Source organism: Schistocerca gregaria, chromosome 3, assembly GCF_023897955.1.
Source record: "Schistocerca gregaria isolate iqSchGreg1 chromosome 3, iqSchGreg1.2, whole genome shotgun sequence".
Taxonomy (NCBI): domain Eukaryota; kingdom Metazoa; phylum Arthropoda; class Insecta; order Orthoptera; family Acrididae; genus Schistocerca; species Schistocerca gregaria.
In genome coordinates, this window is record NC_064922.1 from 804,411,031 (window position 1) to 804,430,612 (window position 19,582).

General features: G+C 39.9%; 1 protein-coding gene across 1 annotated transcript in view; it reads left to right on the forward strand.

The window, feature by feature from the left end:
* LOC126354368 (rac GTPase-activating protein 1) overlaps positions 1-19,582 on the forward strand; it is a 139,127-nt gene that overhangs the window by 52,334 nt on the left and 67,211 nt on the right. The window contains exon 6 of the mRNA XM_050003951.1: positions 14,359-14,536. Within this exon, the coding sequence (XP_049859908.1) occupies positions 14,359-14,536 (178 nt within the window). The remainder of the gene's footprint in view (positions 1-14,358; positions 14,537-19,582) is intronic.

The following is a 19,582-nucleotide window of genomic DNA, read 5'->3' on the forward strand; positions in this document are numbered from 1 at the left end:
AGGAGGAGTCGGGGCAGACCAAAGAGAAGGTACCTGGATTCGGTTAAGAATGATTTTGAAGTAATAGGTTTAACATCAGAAGAGGCACCAATGTTAGCACTGAATAGGGGATCATGGAGGAATTTTATAAGGGGGTTATGCTCCAGATTGAACGCTGATAGGTATAATCAGTCTTAGATGATGATGATGATGATGATGATGATGATGATGATGATTGTATGATAGACATTAATGGTTGATAAAATTGGGTTAGTTACTGTAACGTATCAGTTCGTTGGTTTGCATACAGTTGTCCTCTTTGTTGAGCGAAAACATACCATAGAGCAGCTGGTGGGAAAAACTTGCACTAATTCATATAATTTCAGTTGGTTATCATCTAGCAGATTTTGAAATTCTGACATACATCACTGTTTCTTAAAAAGAAGAAGATTGAAATTTACAGAAAGCAATTACAACCAGACATGCTGTTAGTCTGTTACTTTTCAACAGGAGATTCATTTCAGAGCTGTGAGTATTTATTTCACATTTTGAAGCAAGCTACAACAAATGACCCTATTTTCTTTTCTACGCAGACTTTTGCAGTATTCTACCAAACATAGCAGTAGTTTCCTGCAGAGTGTCTTATTTTATTGCTGTTCTTGTACTGCTAGCTTAATATATTCCGCAAGCAGCTGTCAGCCACATAAAAGTATAAGAACAAGACAGTCTGCTGCCTCGTCAACTGCATTTCAACCCTCTGAGAGAGAAAGAAGTGAGCACTGTGCTATCCATACTAGTGTTAGAGAGTGACTCAACAGGGTGAAACATAGGTAACCTGATGTTACCACAGCTGAATTCTCTTAACAAAACAATAGAAAACTGTTTGGTTTTCTGCTCTGACAATGCTCCTGTTGTGATACGACACAAATGAGGTATTGGCAGTTCTGTAGCTGAAAAAGATGCTAGAAGATTACCACTTAAAGTGGATGAGATCCTTGTTGAAATATTTTATTTCTTAGAGAAGAGTGTGAAAAGAAAAGAAAGCCTTCAGAACTTGAACAATAAAGAGGCAAAGAAAATACTGAGGAATGTATGTACAAGGTGGTAATTTTCATGCAGATGTTTGGATAGATTACTGGGCCAGTGAGACCCACTTCTTCCTTCCTTCAAAGAGGAAGTAATTCTGTGTACCCTAAACATTTCCACAAGCTTGACATCTTTCAGAATATCTGGAGTTGAACAAAGTGGAACCGAAGAGTATCAGAACAAGAGACTTCTTGGTTCTGCTACTACACATGCCACTCAAAGACTAGCATATTCTTCCATATGTAACAAACCCATCCTAAAAAATAAGGCATATTGAATGTTGCTCTTGTGACTTCTTCCACACAAGTTCACTTTTTATTATAACTTCTAACGGATTTGCTAAAGCAGCTGTTCACCAAGTTTGTTAAGCCCAATATTGTCAAAAGCTCCTCATTGCTTGAAGTTGAGTACATCTTGATTCAAAATCAAAAAAGTGATGACGAGTTAGTTATTGGCATTCAGGCTTCGAACATAGTGAATAATCTCCAAGATAAAGATAAATCCCTTTTCTTTTCATCAGTGAGAAACTACTTCTGTATTGCCTGTAACTACGTCATCAACAAGTTTCCACTCACGCTTGATGTCTACATCTACATGACTACTCTGCAATTCACATTTAAGTGCTTGGCAGAGGGTTCATCGAACCACAATCATACTATCTCTCTACTATTCCACTCCCGAACAGCGAGCGGGAAAAACGAACACCTAAACCTTTCTGTTCGAGCTCTGATTTCTCTTATTTTATTTTGATGATCATTCCTACCTATGTAGGTTGGGCTCAACAAAATATTTTCGCATTCGGAAGAGAAAGTTGGTGACTGAAATTTCGTAAAAAGGTCTCGCCGCGACGAAAAACGTCTATGCTGTAATGACTTCCATCCCAACTCGTGTATCATATCTGCCACACTCTCTCCCCTATAACGCGATAATACAAAACGAGCTGCCCTTCTTTGCACCCTCTTGAAAGTATGCTCAAGTTGCTAGGTAAGACAAACTCGAAGATCAGTTTTCTTCCATTCTTTTTTTCTTGGAAATGTTTCTTATCTTGTTGTGCAAGGAAGAGAATGAAACTACAGATAAGTTGGTGAATGAGCTTCAGATGCAGTTCAATGCTCTCCAGGTAGATGACACTATGGCTGCAAATCAAGATGATGCAAGAGATTCCGTTTGGGAACAAATATCAAGAATTTGTGGAGGTGACTGACTTCTTAAATATAACTGACTCTCTAGGGTAATGTTCTCTTTTCTCACCTTACCCCAGAGCAATGCCGAATGTGAATGTGTTTTCAGCTTTGTGAAGAAAGAATAGAGTCCAGATTATCAATGTCCACTGAATCTCTGGAGTCCATTTCTATTTTGAAGACCAGGGGTTGTGGACCCTGTTATGACAAAACATTTTCTAAAGACTTTTTGCGGGAAGCCAAAGAAAGGCCGCAACTGTGACAGTAAAGTCAAACTAGCATGTGATTTCCAATGTGTATTGTTATTTCTTGCTTGTTACATTAATGTGTTACGTTAAACAAGTTTCATTCTGTAAAGCCTTTTTGAGTTATCGCATATCCGCTGCATTTATCAATGAAGTCATGTTGTGTATGCTCCAAACCAATATTCACAATACCTGCTGCTGTTAAACATTGATGTCTTTTTGACTATTATGTTCATCTACAAATAATTAGCCTATGATGTAAGTAGATGCGATTTCATTGAAGTATCCTGTTTACACCCTGAATTATTTTATTTTGTAGCCAAGAGGTATTATTATTTTTCTCAAGCCAGGATATGTCAAAAATCAGTGGAGTTTCTGGTCGCTCGAGAGTTTTATTGATAACCTTTTCAAAAATCGGCAGAAAGAAATACTGACCTATAAAGGTTAAAGAAATGTGCAACCTTTCAGAGCCAGTGGCTCCTTGTGGCATAGTTGAAGGGGAAGGAAGAGGGATGAAGGAAAAAGAATGATGAGGTTTAGTAAGTAGGAAGAGTTCGTAAGTCGACCAGATGCCTGAGTCGAGGGGAGGCATACTGGATAGGATGAGAAGAAAAGAGTTGGTGATTGCACTGAATGAGATTCAAAAATCTGAGAGCTTAAATATGGAAGGTATGGTAATAAGCACGACAGAGATTACTTACAAAACATCATGTAAGAGTGGAAAGTGGAGAGTGTTATATTTGTGGTAGAAGTGGTGAGTGGGATATAAAGGGTTGAAGATAAGATGTAGAAAACTAAAAGGCCAGGTAGCTGGTGAGGATCAAGGACCTGTTGTAAAGTCAGTTCCTTCTTGCGGAGTTGAAGTGTTACCTTGTTCTACTTTACTTTTGTAACTTTACTGGAGGGTTACACATCATTTTAAGATGGTGAATAATGTAATTATTTGAAACTGGGGCTGTTGTTTGACACTGCAAGTCTGGTATTTATCCGCACAAGTAGGAGATAGAGTTGAAATAGTTACGGTAGTCCCAAATAGATTTCACATTTAATGACATTAAACCAGCAGACACAGAATTTTACACAAAACTAACACTTCGTTCGTTAAGAGAGACCACAGGAGAGAAACAAAGCAAAAGTAAATGAAGGCGAGTGCAACAGTCCGTCTGTCTACATGTTTGGTTATTAAGAGCTTATCTGTGAAAGTTAAACTGATACGTTGAAAATGTTATTCAGAAGAATCTTAAAAACAAGTGGTTATTTAATTTTATAGCTAGTGGATAGCAAACATAATCTTCCATTATCACAGTGCATCCTCATAGACGGTGAAGAAGTTTGGTATAGCTACAGTTGGCACTGCATAGCAGAAACACAGCTTCAAGGAGTGACATGAGTGCAGAAAGAGAAGATTTAAAGGTATAGGTAATTACGAACATACAACTGACAGGTTATGTTCATGGAATTGGTACCCTGATTAAGACCTCTCCAACAGCAAAAGCAATGGTAACATTCCAAGGGGTAAGACCCTGGGGAGGAAAGTAGGTGCAGAAGGACCATATGGTCAGACAAGGATATTGCGGAGATTCAGGGGTCATGAAAAACTTTTCTAGGTTTGTGCCAAATGTTGGGCAGAATGGGCACATTTAGAATGTGGTTGTAGAAAGTCATAAGCTTGTTGAATTAGCTGATTAATACATGCAGGACCAAGGTGACAACGAGTGACGAGAGGTTTACTCCAAAGTTTTTTTTTTTTTTGAGAGATCAGAAGTACCAGGACTAGATATGATATCCCAGAAAATATGCTGTTGAACTAGGCTGGTGAGGCAGTTACGTCCAGTGAAGGATGAGGGAGAATGGTGTTGTGTTGCTGTGAAGTGTCTGCATCTGAACAGATATGTTTGCCCCAAATGCTAAGGCTGTTCAGTATGGATCTGACATGGAAAGAATGGAACTGTCAAAATGTAAGTGCTGTTCCTTGTAAGTAGGTTTAATGTAAACAGAAGTTCAGATTCGGGATAGGACTAAGTGAAATTTAATTATAGGGTAATGTATTTAGAAATTGCAAAAATTCTAATAAGTAATCCTCATCATGGATCCATATGGTGAAGATGCCATTAGTGTAATCAAACCGAAAAGATAGTCATATGAAGTAGCCATACTGATTACCTTGGCTGTGCCCCCGATCTGTTTGTATTCTGATCCTAAAAGATAAAGTAGTTATTGGTAAGTAAAAGTTGATTAAGGTGAGCAGGAAGGATGCTATAGTTTAGGAATCTGGTCGGTGCTGCTTTAGGTAATGTTCAGCAGCAGGCAAATCATGTAGTATACAGGAGTTGGTTTGGGAGGTCATTCCACACCCATCTTATTCACCTGATCTTGGACTCTGATTTCATATTTTTTTCTCCCTATTGTGATCATCCTTCAAGGAACTTCATTTCCGGTTGAAAATACACTCCAAACATTGCTCGACATGTTCTTTGCCTCAAAATCACACGGTGTCTACAGTCACAGAATCGTAAAGTTACTACAGCATTGGTAGACTGTTGTAAATAATATATTATTGATGATGAGTTAATGTGTATCTGTTGTGTTTATTAAACTTGGGGTAAAATGCTACGAACCTGTGCACCAAGCCAGTACTGTAGGCCACAGGAATTGTCCAACTAAGGCAGATGTACATTCACTGGGAATTTTGATATCACCAACAATGGGATGGGCAGGGTGAATTAGCTTGTGGCTGTAAAAGGTGGCAGTACGTAGTTTGGGTGGTTGGGTAGGGTAAGAGGTTCTCTTCATTTGCTGGTAGGGGGGGCGTCACGGTAAGTCAGTTTGTATCACAGGGATGAGACCTTGATGGCAGATGTCGTACATAGAGGAGTCAGATTGTTGGCATAGGACTTTCGTTGTTCATGTTCCATAGTTTTTAGGGATCGAATAGCAAGGAGTTGTGCAGAAGACAGTTTAGAGTCATGTTATAGGGACGTGAGAAAGAGTTGTGAAGTAATACTGGATGTTAGGAATTCTTGGCAGTTTAAGGGGTGATTTTGAGGTTTTAATGGCGGATGAAGTTGGAATCGTGGCCAGAACTGTGAACTGAGCCACAATGTTGGTTTTGCTGTTGGAAAGCTTTTGGATTTGGGTTGCAAAGTGGTATTTCGAGTTGGAATTACATGTGAAGGAAAGTAATTCTTTCATCAAAGCAGCATGAATAAAGGTAGCCCCTGTGTTCCGCCACCTGTGAGTGTCAATTATCGTGATCGCCACTCCCCTCACTTGCTGGATTGCCTAGCTTAGGAGAGAGAAAAGATGATCCCCTGCTGCTGCAGACAGCCCCCCCCCCCCCCCCCCCCCCCCACCACCACCACCACCACCACCATGCTGGGCATGCCAGTTGGCCTTTGTATAAGTCTGCTGCGCACTTCAACACCTCCATCTCGAATTCCATTGGTGCAGTCGTGCAAGGCATCTCTGCCACTATTCTTCTTGCTGCTTGCACTTCTGTTACTGTCAACAGGTTCCCCTCGTTGACTGGTATGCTGGTGGACAAAGGGTATCGCAGTCGCTGTTCAGGACTGCTGACTGGCACTGCAGCGATTTAGACTACACCCGTCACAGACCAGTCGCCTCGTATTTAAGTGTCTTCTTGCTAAGGCTTGTTACCTTATTAAACAAAGTAAAAAGGAATGCTGGGAGCACTATATTTCCTCCCAGGGGGCGTATGCCTCTTCATCGCAGGTTTTGACCAAGCTCTGTAGCCTTCTGGACCGCCAGTCCAGGGTCTTAACCTCCAAGGTGCTCTGCGCACCAATCCAGTGATCACTGCAAAACTCCTTGCTGCACACTTTGTAACATCAGTGTCCTCTACCTATCTTGTTACCTTTCTCTGGAAGAAACACAAAGTTGAACAGACCCCCTCTGTTTCATCCCGCAACACGCTGAGTCCTATACTAAATCCTCCACTAAATGGGAATTCTTGCATTAGACACTGCCCCAGGCGCGGATTCCATCCACAAACAGATGATCCAACACTTGGACATTCCCCAGAGGCAGCGTCTCCTTGGAGTCCTCAAATGCATTTGGCTCATTGGTGCTTTTGTCACAATGGCGAGACAGTATAGTTATCCCCGTCCTTAAGCCCAGGAAGAACCCAACTTCTCTCGACAGCTACCGCCCAATTATCGTGACGAATGTATTTTGTAAAGTGCTTGACAGGATGGTTGGCTTCAGTTTATGTTGGCATCCGGATGTTGGATCCGGGCAGGACGATCTCCTACTGACCATTTGCTGAGATTGGAAACAGCCATCTGACAGGCTTTTACTAATCACCGGCACCTTGTTGCAGTCTTCTTTGACCTACACAAGGCATACGGCTTCACTTGGTGCCATCACATTATAGTTACCCCCCCTTGGCTGAGGCTTCCGTGGTTCCCTTCAGATTTTTATCCGCGAGTTTTTATGTAACCTGATCTTTTGGATTAGAGTTGGTACTTCACTCAATGCCGCTCAGTTTCAGGGGAACTGTATCCCAGAGAGTTATGTGCTAAATGTCAAACTCTTCCTCCTAGCCATCAGTGGGCTTTTTAACCTTTGGTGGGCCTCTGGTTACACCTCGTCATTCATTGTATGTCAATGATTTTTGCATCTGGTGCAGCTCCGAGGTGCCATCTGATGGGCCTCTGAGTGGGCCACCTCCCATGGATTCCAGTTTTCTCCCACCAAAACATGGGTTATGGATTTTTGTTGTCGATCCACTGTACACTCCGAACCAGAATTTTATTTAGGTGACCACTCCTTGATGGTGTAGCAAGAGCCCCGTTTCTTGGTCCTTATTTTTGATAAAAGTCTGACATGGTTGCCCCATATTCGCCGCCTAAAGACTACAAGCATGCAGAAGCTTAATGCTTTCCACATCCTGGCCCACAATCTTGGGGTGCAGACCGTTCCACTCTTCTCCATCTTTATCGAGATCTGGTCTTGTCCAGACTAGTTCGCCATTGTGGGGTGCGTATGGCTTTTGGTGACGTTTTTACTAGTTTCATTGAAAGTTTTCTCACAGAAGTGGGGATTCCCCACTACAAATACGATGGAGCCAACTCCTGGTTTCTTACGCAGTCGCCATTCGCCAGTTCCCTGACCATTTTTTGTCCCCTAGCCTCTTTGCAAATGAGGGATGTCTTTCTCCTGACAACTGCCTCCGGGTGGGATGGCCAGTTGGCATATGTCTTACTGCCCTCTCTCAGGATCTCCATCTCCAATCACTAGAATGCACCTCATATATTTCCTCCCATATACCACCTCGATGGTGCCTAGACGACGGATTGGGACCGACCTATTCCAGGGTCCTAAGATCTGTGCCATCCCTGTGGTATTCTGGCGTCTTGTACGTGCCATCCTTGCAGAGTTCCAGGGTGCCACCATCTTCTACTCTGATAGTTCTAAGACAATTGATGAGGTGGTATACACTTTCATGTCTCTTACTGGCTTAGAACATCATTTATTGCTGGGCTCATGTAGTGTGTTTACAGCAGAGCTTCTAGCCATTTACAAAACCCTCCATTTTGTGTCTCAGGCCTCCTTCCATAGTGTTTTAATTTGTTCAGGCTCAATTAGCAGCCTGCAGGCTATTGACTGATGTTACTCTCTTCATCCTTTGGTCTCTGCTATTCATGACTCTCTCTCTGCCCTTGGTTGTGCCACCTGCTCAATTGTTATTTTCTGGGTCCTCCCAAGTTGTGGGCATCTCAGGGAATCAACTGGCTGACAGTTTGCCTAGAGAAGCACATACTTATCTCCCAGTCCCTTTCATGATTCCAGCTGCTAAAATGCCGGTCTATGTCAAATGTGTCTTTGTCCAAAAGTGGAATCACATCTGGTATGCTACTGCTCATAATAATAAACTCCGCACACTCAAGGAGTTTACTGCAGTTTGGCAATATTCCTTCTGCTCCTCTCAGGAGTCCACTGTTCCATGCTGTCTACGCATTGGTCATACCAGGCTCACCCATTGTTTCCTCCTCTGTAATGAACCGACCCCACAATGTGATCGTGAGTCAGATGCATGGTATCCCACATGTTGGTGGAATGTCCTCTTCGTGCTAAGTATAGTGTTCCTGTTTCCTTACCTATAATATTAGCAGATTATTTACGGATGGTTGAACTGGTCCTCAGTTTCCTCTGTCAAAGTGGTTTTTATTTCCAGACATAAGGTTTTACTTCACTCTTCGAGCAGAGGCAGGATGGTTGTAGTTGGGACCTCTCTGCTTGTCTTCTTGGTCTGGCACCCCATGACCACTCCCCCATAGAAAGACACCCCTTTTTTCCAGTTCCTAGATTTTTTCTCACCTTTTGTGTCTTTTACTGTGTGTTTTTTAACTTTATTATTTTATAATTTGACTCTGCTGACTGGATCCATCCACTTTTGGCAGAACCTCTTTCTTCGGTGCCTAACTTAGGAACCGCGGGGCTAATGAGCTGGCTGTTTGGTCTTATAAACTCTCTCAGTTAATCATTCAAAATCATGAATAAATGCAGGTTTAGTGCTGAAAGTGAAACCATTGGTTAATACAGATATTTCAGGAGGGGACTGTTTGAGAACACTGTACTGTTGTGGCTGGTTCTTGTGATCATAAGTTGCAATTACCCAGGGAGGCATTGGCAAAGGCTGGGGAATGATGAGCAAGTTGGCCAAGCTCGTCCTGTAGGAGAGGACTGATGGTTGATGGTGTGACTGTTTACAGAACTGAAGAGGGGTGGGTGTGGAAACATCACTGTTGATGTGGTTCAGAAGAAGGTAGAGTAGCTTTTCGAGCTAAAGTGTGGCCTGTTGTTCCAGTTTCAAGTTGGCATGATGGATGAGACCATCAAAGGACACAAGGGGCAGATAACTGTAGGATTTTGTAGGAGAAGAGTGTGGTGAAGAGGAAATAGGCAGATAAGGCATATAGGACACATATCAACTGGGTAAGTGTAAGAGAGAGCCATTTGAAACTGTGAAAGGGCCTGGTGTAGAGCAGCATTACATCCAGAAACGGGGCCTTATTTTGGGGGTAACTCCCAGGGACAAGCAGATTTCAAGAAACAGTGTGATACGTCAGTTGTAATAGTGCAAAAGCATGGGACGGGATTCATTGTGGTGAAAGAGGTGGGTTTGAACTACTGGAGATGCTAGGAGTAACAAACAAGCAGAGGGGAAAGTAAGAGAGAAGTAAGGGAAACAGTTGGGGAAAAGGATGGGAAAAACGTAGACAAATTCATATGAAAATTTTAAGAACGAATGAGTGGGGCAGAATTTCTCCCAAGAAAAATGGAATATATGATACGAAAGAATTAAAACAATAAATTGAACTGGGAAAGTTAATGAAACCTACTTGAAAACTGTTTAAGTTAAAAAAAAAGCCTGGTCACACCCTGTGCACCTTCTGTGCTCATTTCCCTAGCCTGTGGCTCCTGCCTGTGACTGCCCATTAATTGGCAAAACATACGCTATCAAAGGGAGAGCCACCTGTGAAAGGACATATGTACCATAAACAGTGTTCAGCTTTCTATGTTGGTGTGACTCACCAAGTTATTAGTTAGGATGAATGGGTATAGGCGGAGGGTGTAAATTGGCGTCACGCAGGATCCTGTTGCAGATCCTGCTGTGCAACATGAGTTATGACATTGGTACCTGTTTCACATCACATGCCATCTGTATTCTTCCCCCGGGCACCAGTTTTTAGGAACTTCACAAGTGGGAACTGGCTCTACAAGTCCTTGGTTGTTGCCACCCACCTAGTCATTAATTCCCGTTCATTATTTTCTTTAATTTCCTCAGTGTCAGCAGTTCTTCCCAGTAACTAATCCTTTCTTCATTCCCGTGTGTGTGTGTGTGTGTGTGTGTGTGTGTGTGTGTGTGTGTGTGTGTGTGTTTTGTTGTTGTTGTTGTTGGTGTGTGTGTGTGTGTGTGTGTGTGTGTGTGTGTGTGTGTGTGTGTGTGTGTGTGTGTGTGTGTTTTGTTGTTGTTGTTGTTGTTGTTGTTGTGTGTGTGTGTGTGTGTGTGTGTGTGTGTGTGTGTGTGTGTGTGTGTGAGAGAGAGAGAGAGGAGAGAGAGGGGGGGGGGGGGGGATTGTAGCATAACTTAGTTTCGGTAGTGTGTAAGTCTAGGGACCGATGACCTGTCTCCCCTGACCTGGTGTTCTGGTCAATATCAGAACTCTCTCAATTTCGTGAACCTTGGTTGTCCTTTCCATTCATCCCTTGTCCTTCCCCTTCAACCATTCTGACAGAATAAGGACTCACTGGCTCTGAAAGCTTGTATATTCCTTTAACCTTTGTGTGGTCTCCTGTCGCTGCTTTGTAAGCAGATCTCCCCCAATCTAATCAATGATAGAACATTGTAGTATGTGATACCTGTAGGGTGTGGAAAAAGAGGCACAGCAGTTCAATATTGCTTAGTAGTTTTTTCCTGGGACTACAGCTGTTAGCAAGGGCGGTCATTTGCATTCTATTCTTAGTGAGAAAGAACTTTCAAATACCTACATAACTTTTGCTTTACTTTCCAGCTTCAAAACAAAGTAATTTTTTTAAAAAAGAAATTAGATTCTTCATGGCATTCAGAAGCTGTTTTTCAGATGCAAACATTAACCAGGACCATCGACTTTGCTGAAAAATCTTTTTACCCGTGAACTCGTCCAGCCATGCCCCACAGGATCTAGTGATGTGCAATCTCTACAGAAGCCAAGTGTCTGGGTCAAAGTTCTATTATAGCTCATAGCTAATCAGAAAGTTTCACGACAGCCTACACTCTTCTACAAAGTGAAATAACTTTTCTGGTATATTTGTTTCTTAATTGCTTGTAATCTTCCATTGTCTCCTACTTCAGACAACTTCATGCATTATTTGTAGCATTTTCATGTTTTTTATTGTCACTGTTTGTGCCTTTCCATTTCTGTAAGGAAATATTTTTCTCTGTTATGGACTGCTTCCCTCTACAGGCACACAATCCCAGTCTGCATCTTCTTATTCACTTGATCAGCTGCATTCACTTACGCATCTGAAGAACTTTCACGTAACGTTAAAACAAAAAGCTATATATACCTCCTCAAATGTTCTAAATTCAGTGCACACATCATTAACATTTATTATGTTTACTAGTGTTACCAGTCACAATGATGATCAGCTGTTAATTTGTTTTCATATATTCCACTCAACAGATAAGCAATAATAAGATCAGCAATAATACTGATTAGTGCTGAATATTACATAGTGTTGGTACTTGTTGATTGCCGACGACGGACTTGTTTTGAACTTAAAGTGTCTGATAAGGATTATTATATGGTGACTATGGAGTACAGACTTGCTTTAAATGTCATGCTGAATGATACAGTATGTGTATTCTTTGAATACTCACCTCCCACGTACTGTAGCTTTGTGCCCAGCACCTATTTGGATATATGTGTTAGATGAAAATTACATAATTTAAATATGTAAACCTGTTAAATTTCATATAATAATGTACAATATCAAATGAAAACTATGATTGTACTAGGCAGAGGCATTTGTTTGTTTCACATTTGCTTTGCTGTCCTTAAAATGGTAAAATATGGTTCATGGGGGCAGAAGTTTGGAAGTGCACTGGGATTTATAGAGACTGCCAAATTTTTCTAGAGATTTAAATTATCTAATTCAATTAATCGATAAACTAAGAAGTTGTTCTAGGAAAATTGTGAGGAATAGACAGCAACACTGAAATTATGGGGATCACATTCTAAGATTTGAACATTGTTGAAACTAACAAATTTTGAATAAAGATAGCTTTTTAATTACACAATGTAAAAAGAAAACATCTTGTGTAAGAAGAAAGTAATAAGGGTTTCAGTAATGGTATGTTAACCTTAAGAAAAATTTTGAAATGCACGTGGTTTTAGTGAATCTTAAATTTCAAATAATTCTCGAAATAAATTGTCTGTTAAAACTATTGGTTATCGATTGGTACTGTTGTTACCAGCAATCTATACACTCCATAGCAAATTTCTGAGAAATACACCTTCAATAAGAATTTCGAAACTCAATATGTATTTGGTACATCTATTACATATGGAGTAAACCACTAAACAAGGGGAAAAAGGGAAAGAAAGAAAAACTGCTGGTATTAGGAATGGTATTACAGCAACTCGAGCATTCCACCATGTTACATTTAACATTATATTGTGATTTGCCGTTTTCTAACCTTTCAGGTAGTGAATTGTATAATTTGCATTCTTCTTGAATTTCTGTACCTCTTTACCCGAACTTCCATCAGCATTGTCTTGCCCACTTAGTCATTCGAGATTGGGATTCAAGCACTTTTGGTATGGTTTAGGTATGTTAGTTCGAACAAGAGGCTGGGTTATGTAGCAGTGACGGCAGCATATCATACTGCGCTATATATTTCTATTCATATGCCGATAACAACAGTCGTATAGAGACTATCGTCTTCGTGGTGGTGAAACAACCTGTTGCTGTCTTTTCCATGTTTGCAAATGAAATTGGTATTTTAAATACTTCACTCTCTCCAAAATGTGAAGCTTTCTCTGTTTTACTTTATACTCAAACGTGTTTCAAACTTGTATATCATCTTCAGTGGGTCTTTTTATTTCTATTGACTGTTATACAAAAATTGTGATTGGTTTTCTATTTTAGGTGTAATAACTACTACATGCACATTTTATTTTGTTGTGGTTGATCACCTGACACTATATCACTTTTACAATGCATTATACACCAAAATTTTACATATTTGTGCATTATGCATTTATTTTCCTGAGGAATTTATGTAATGGGCATTCCTTTGGGATAGGGGCTGCAGATGAAGTATCAAAATAGTTATTTTTTTCATATACTCTCACTGGAAGAAATAGAAAGTGTGTGTGGGCCGACAGTGTTTGTGATTTTTGACACCTTTAAGAAGCTTTCACAATGAAAATTGTAATGGAATTTCATGAATCATCTCTCATATGTGATCCATGAATCTCTAATAGATTCAGGGGCGGGGCTACCCGCATTGCCACCCGCGCCGCCTCCGCCAGTCAGCCCGCACGCTATTCGTACATTTCTTTCATCAGTCAACTCAACTGAATGAAAAATATTTATCATTTAAAATTCAGTATACTTTTGCTCTCACTATTACTGAAACATGATGGTAATGATCTGGCACATGAAGTGAATCGGTGCTTAACTGAACTACCGTTCTTTGAAGAAGAATCACTCTTTGTGATCAAAAAGAGACTAATGGGAGAGATTCTTCAAGACAAGCAAGCATAGACACTATTAATGATCGTGATTCTGTTATGCAAGCGTAGTCTGTTTGTCCAAGATCTGACTATTCTACTTTGCACATGCCAAACAAAATCTGCATCTATTGCCACAGCACATAATAAGATGGCATTGTCTTGTATATGTGTAGAATCAGTTCAAATAAAACTTTCTTAAACTTCGCTTGCGACTTGATTATTTTTTTATCATGGCAAAAGTAAAGGTAGCTCAAGATACCTTTAGTGCCCTCTCCTTGAACTTTTTCTGTATCAACCACTGAGTAGATTTCCTAATAAAAGGAGACACCCTATAGTGTTTACAGGTCAGTAAAATTTGGAGGGAGAAAGGGGGGGGGGGGGGGGGAGATCTCTCGCCTTTTGAGGCAATATCATGGATTCGGCTTACAGTTTACCATTTTCAAATCTGTTTGGTTGAGATTGCATTGCAACATGGCAACACTCTCTTCGTACATTTATTTCTGAGAAACAACTGCATTAAAAATATTCTTGGCCTTTTTTTTTAAATTTGAGTAATGATTAGTATTACTTGTGTGTGCTACCCAGTATGGTAATACTAAATTTCTTGTTCACTCTTTCCAGTGTCTTCTGATACAGATGATTCATTGACACCAAAAACCAGTCGCAAGCAATCCATACAACCGAGTCCTCATGTTGGTGGATTTAATTTTGGTGCTGATAAAATAATTAACAACAGGCCTCATGCATTTTGCTCAAAGACAATTATTCGCCCAGAGATGTGTGAACCTTGCAGTAAAAAGTAAGTTTCTTTATCGAGGTACTTCACTGAGTGATAGACTGGTAATGTTTAATGCTTGGTTACATAAACCTAAATAAGTAGATGACCAGGGATGAGAACTTAGTGCTGTTTACAGCATGAGATCTCTTTTAAATATTCACAAACTTTAATGAACTATTTGTGCTCTTCAGAATTAATGTTATGTTCTGCACTTTTAAATTGCGAATGTTTTATTTTCCTTGTATTTCGCTGTCATCAATTTTTTAGGCTGAATATGAAAGACTACTCACAATTCTGTTGCAATAGACTGAAATTAATATAGTTCCCTCTTAAATAGTTCAAATATTTCCTTATAAGTAACTTAACTTCACTGTTTATTCTCTTGTTTTCACACAAAAGCTTCAAAAACACCTTTACTGTACTAACATGAAGTTAATGTTAGGAAGGTCAGCCAATAACTGAATGACTGTAACACACACATAATGCAGTATACACTTCCACATTCCATTTGTTAAATTATTACAATGAAGCATATTGAGGCTCCAGATAATGGGACTCTCATCTTGTTGCGGTTTTTGCCAGTTGACGTTCGGGTAACAGGCAGTGCGAAACTTTGCATCTGTTGAGGAGACACCATATTCTCAGGATCTCGTTAACTTTACCTGTATTAAACGGAGAAAGTAACAAGGTTGTGGTAATGCAGGGTGTTCTATTCATCTGTTGTCAGCCTGTCCGGGGTATTGCAGGCCGGCCAAGGAAGCTGCACCTACCCCAGTCTTTTAGCCTGAAGGCCATGCAGACATGAGTCTTGTCGGCCACAACAATGCCAAGAACAGAAGTTTCCAGGTGTCAGAGTTTTGATGCAGTTCACAAATTAGTGAATAAATTTCATGAAACAGGAAGTGTGTAAGACAAAAAGCATAAACAATGATGTGCTGTGTTCACGGAAGCCTGTCTCGGTGGCATGGCCTGGAGAATTCCCCTAAAAAGTTTCTTAGACATCTTTCACAGCAAACACAAATATTGTGCACCTCTGTTCAAAGAGGTGCTAAGCTGCTTGCGCTTAGGTCCTATAAAGTATATGTAGTACAAGAACTTCGACCTAGTGATCCTGTGCACAGGGTTTAAGTTTTGCGAATGAGTTTTAAAACGAGTGCAAGACAATGAAATGGATCCTTACCTCATTCTGTTTTCAGACGAGGCTTGGTTCCATTTACACTGGTATGCTAATTCCCAAAACTGTCGACATTGGAGCTCAATAGACCTGTTGTGCTTCATGAGGAACCCCTTTGTGATCAGAAAATAGGGTTGTGGTGTGCAGTTAGTGATAACAGAATAGCAGGCCCAACTTTTTTAATGAGACAGTTACAGATGAAAGATTGTGCAAAACATTTTGCGACCATTTTTTAATGAACTCTGTGAAAGAGAATGAAGCTTGACAATTTTTCAACAGGATTCGGCAAGGGCTCCTAAAGCCAAAATTTTTTTGCGCGGAATTTATGGTGTGTTCAATGAAGGAGTGATTAGTAACAATATCTGGCCCGCTAGAAATCCTACTTTAACTCTGTGAGATTTTATTTGTGGGGTACACTGAAGGACAAAGTGTACACAACAAATCCTCACATAACAGAGGAACTCGAGGATAATATCCATGAATCAATTAATTAAATATCACAGGGAGAATTACTTTGTGGGATTAATTATTTCTTCAGTGAATGCCAGAGATGGTGGAAAATATTAGCAGGCAGTTGCAGCTTCTACTTGCATGACATGGATGAGTACAAAATTTATTTGCTTACATTTAAATGTAGTCATCTCATACCGCAGCAGTAGACGGGTGACAAGGCATCTGATTGCCGGAATTTGGAACGCTCACTGCCCGGCATCTTCTGCGCCACATAGGGGTCATCAGATAAACAGAACACCCAATATATTGAAAGATTGCTATTGTAAATACATTTAAACAGAACTCATAAATGTTTGCCTGACACCACTTGAGGAAAAGACATCAGTGTTATCTATGTATTTGTAACACTTAGTCACATTGTTGTTGTTACCAATAGATTCCAACAGTTAAGGCACTTACTTTGAACACCTGCAAAAGATATTTTAAATACTCATACATTTTAGGAGGTGTTTTTTTCCCTTGAGAAAGAGAACACATCTTTTTCACATCATTAAAAACATAGAGCAACATCGCAAGGTAATTTCTATATGATTAGGAACATTGAAAAATTCACAATTGTGATCAAATTTAAGTAAAGATGTTAATTCCTCCCAGAATGGGAAATTGGGTATAAATACTGTTACATAGTAAACTGTTCGTCCGAACTATTTATCAGTAATAGTTTCAGTAGCTTTATTTTATACTTTTTACATCCAAACTAACAAATTATTGCTTAGTGGTATTTCGCAGTATAAGGCATAGAGCAATATCCAAATAGAAAATGCGTAACAATACATTTGCGGAAACAGTACACCAGTGCATGGGGATGACGGAATGTAAGTACACAAGTAGGTTGTCATCTAGTGTCACGTTATTAATTAATGGGAGTGGTCCCAATAAAACATATGCCACCTATGGCCATGTAAGATTCAGCTGTGTGACCTGGCGTCTCATAGAACAAAGAAACTTGCGCAATTTAGTTAGGTTATTGTACAGTAAAACCCAGCTTTTGCACTTAAAAAAAAAAAAAGTGGGGGGGGGGGGGGGATGGATGTTAAAGGCGGAAAAATGCAAAATGTGGGAAATTAAGTTTTCAGCTGTAAAAGTTACGTATAGGATACCTCCTTGAACTTTATGTATGATGTATGTACATAACAGGCATAAAAAGACTTGTCAGGGACCTTTTTATTATTTAATAAAGGTGTATTATCTAATAAAAACCTCTGATGTAACTGGAATTTATAACTGTCTGGGAAGTGGAAATGTTTGACTTAATTTCAAACATCATAATCAATGTTGTTCAAAAGCCTTCAGCTGTCATTCATTACGTAAATTAGGAAATACTGCACTCGTTGCGTATTTTTTCATGCTTAGTGTGACGTGTTTTGAGAAATTTTTCTCGTGATGTGCAAATATATAAATAAGTATTTTTTATGGTGTTTGAATATGTGTTACCCTGTGTATCTTGCACTGTACTCGTCTTTTTGGTGTTATCAGGTAATGTGCCAAACACACACACACCCATTGTTTGTTTTGTGTAATGTCACAAAAATACATACGTAAATACTGCACTTGACAACGAGAATAAATTCTCGAAACAAGTTTTGCACAGCATGAATACAATACGTAACTGGTGCTGTGTTTTCACTAAAAACATTTGAGCAACAAAAAGTGAAGGATGGTGTCAACTTGTGCTCCACGTGGCCATATGACGAAATATGCTAAATATGAAACATCAGAGATGTGGAGGCGGCATTGCCTGTGGCGATCAAGAGTGCAGTTGCAGTTGTCTGCAAGTTATGGCTTACGTTGGCACCGATGACACCTGTCACATGGGTTCTGAGGCAATCCTCAGTTCGTATAGCGGCTGGCGGAGGTGGTGAAGACTGCTGGCCTTGCACACACAGTGATAACAGAGCTTGGAATTTGTGTACTGTCATGACAGCAAAAAGCAGTGTGAAGCTGTGTCCACACTGCCACTGGAAACATGTTTCAGTTGGAAACATTTCCTGTAATTTACTGCATCAGTTTCTGACTTCGTTTCTTGCTCTGTTTCTGTCCACACTTTCAGTAAACATTTCGGTGTAATTGCATCGCCTGCAGTGCTGTGTGTCGTATTGTTTTCATATTGTCTGCCATGTTATATATAGAAATGAGGAAACTGTAATATGTGTTGCTGCATTATTAATGCTCGAAGGTTTATGCAAACAAAAGAGAAAGACATCATTGTCATGCATTCTTTTTTTATTTATTTATCGTAACCCATTGTCCACAAGCATCTCTGTGTTTCGTAGATTTACAGAATAGGGTCGCATTTATCAAAGGGTTTCGTAGTTGGTATTAAAACTACGATACTATTTTGATGGAGAGTTTGTATAGTAGTTGTTAATGGTTAAGAAAATACGATTAGTTGTTGTAAGGAATCAGTTTGTCATTTTGTATACAGTTGTCTTCTTTGGTGAGCAAAATCATACTACAGAAAACTGGTGGGATACTAGCTATGTGTGGGAATTGAATATGGAAGATACCTCTAGTTTGCGTAGAGCCTTGAGTATTTATTTCACATGTTGAAGCAAGCTACGACAAATGACCCTATTTTCTTTACTACGCAGGCTTTCTCAGTATTCTACCAAATGTAACGGCAGTTTCCGCAGAGTATCTTTTTTTATTGCTGTTCTTGAACTGCTTGCTTCATATATTCCATAAGCAGCTGACAGCCTGGTACAAGTATAACAACATTACAGCATGAGAAAACTAAACACCTAACAACTCTATACCACGGAAGACACAATGCAGCGTATACACACACACTTGCTTCATGCAGCTGTGACATGCAGTAGCTGGCCTGAAACATTGTTTTCTTTGATTAGTACCGACTCAGCTACAGATACACGTTTCCGTGTTTCAAAAGATGTTTCCAATGGTCTCGACATCAAGTAACAGGAAACACGTTTCAAGTTTAGTGTGTACGCAGCTTGAAGTCTATTCAACTCAATTATACTGCCATTTGCTACTGAAAGAAAACACAAGCCACCAAACATTTGAATCCGATGCCTTTCACTGCCTTCACAGTTTTTCGTTTAATTCACCATGTTAATCAATTTTTTACTTTCTCTGGGTGAACACAAAGGAAATAGGTCTCGAAAATGCATGATCTGATGTATAATTTGTAGTCGTAGCATGTTGGAGACCAGCTCGATTGCCCTGCACCCAGATACCAATTTCAATTTTTTGACAAGTTTCTGTCTGCTGTTACACATCTGTGATTTTTTTAAGAACTGATGAAATTCATTATCACAAATTATTGTATAAACAGTGTATTGTATGTCTAATTTCCTTCACTTAGGCAGGTTTTATACATTCTATTGGGGAGGATTACTATTTTCTGTCATAGATGCCTA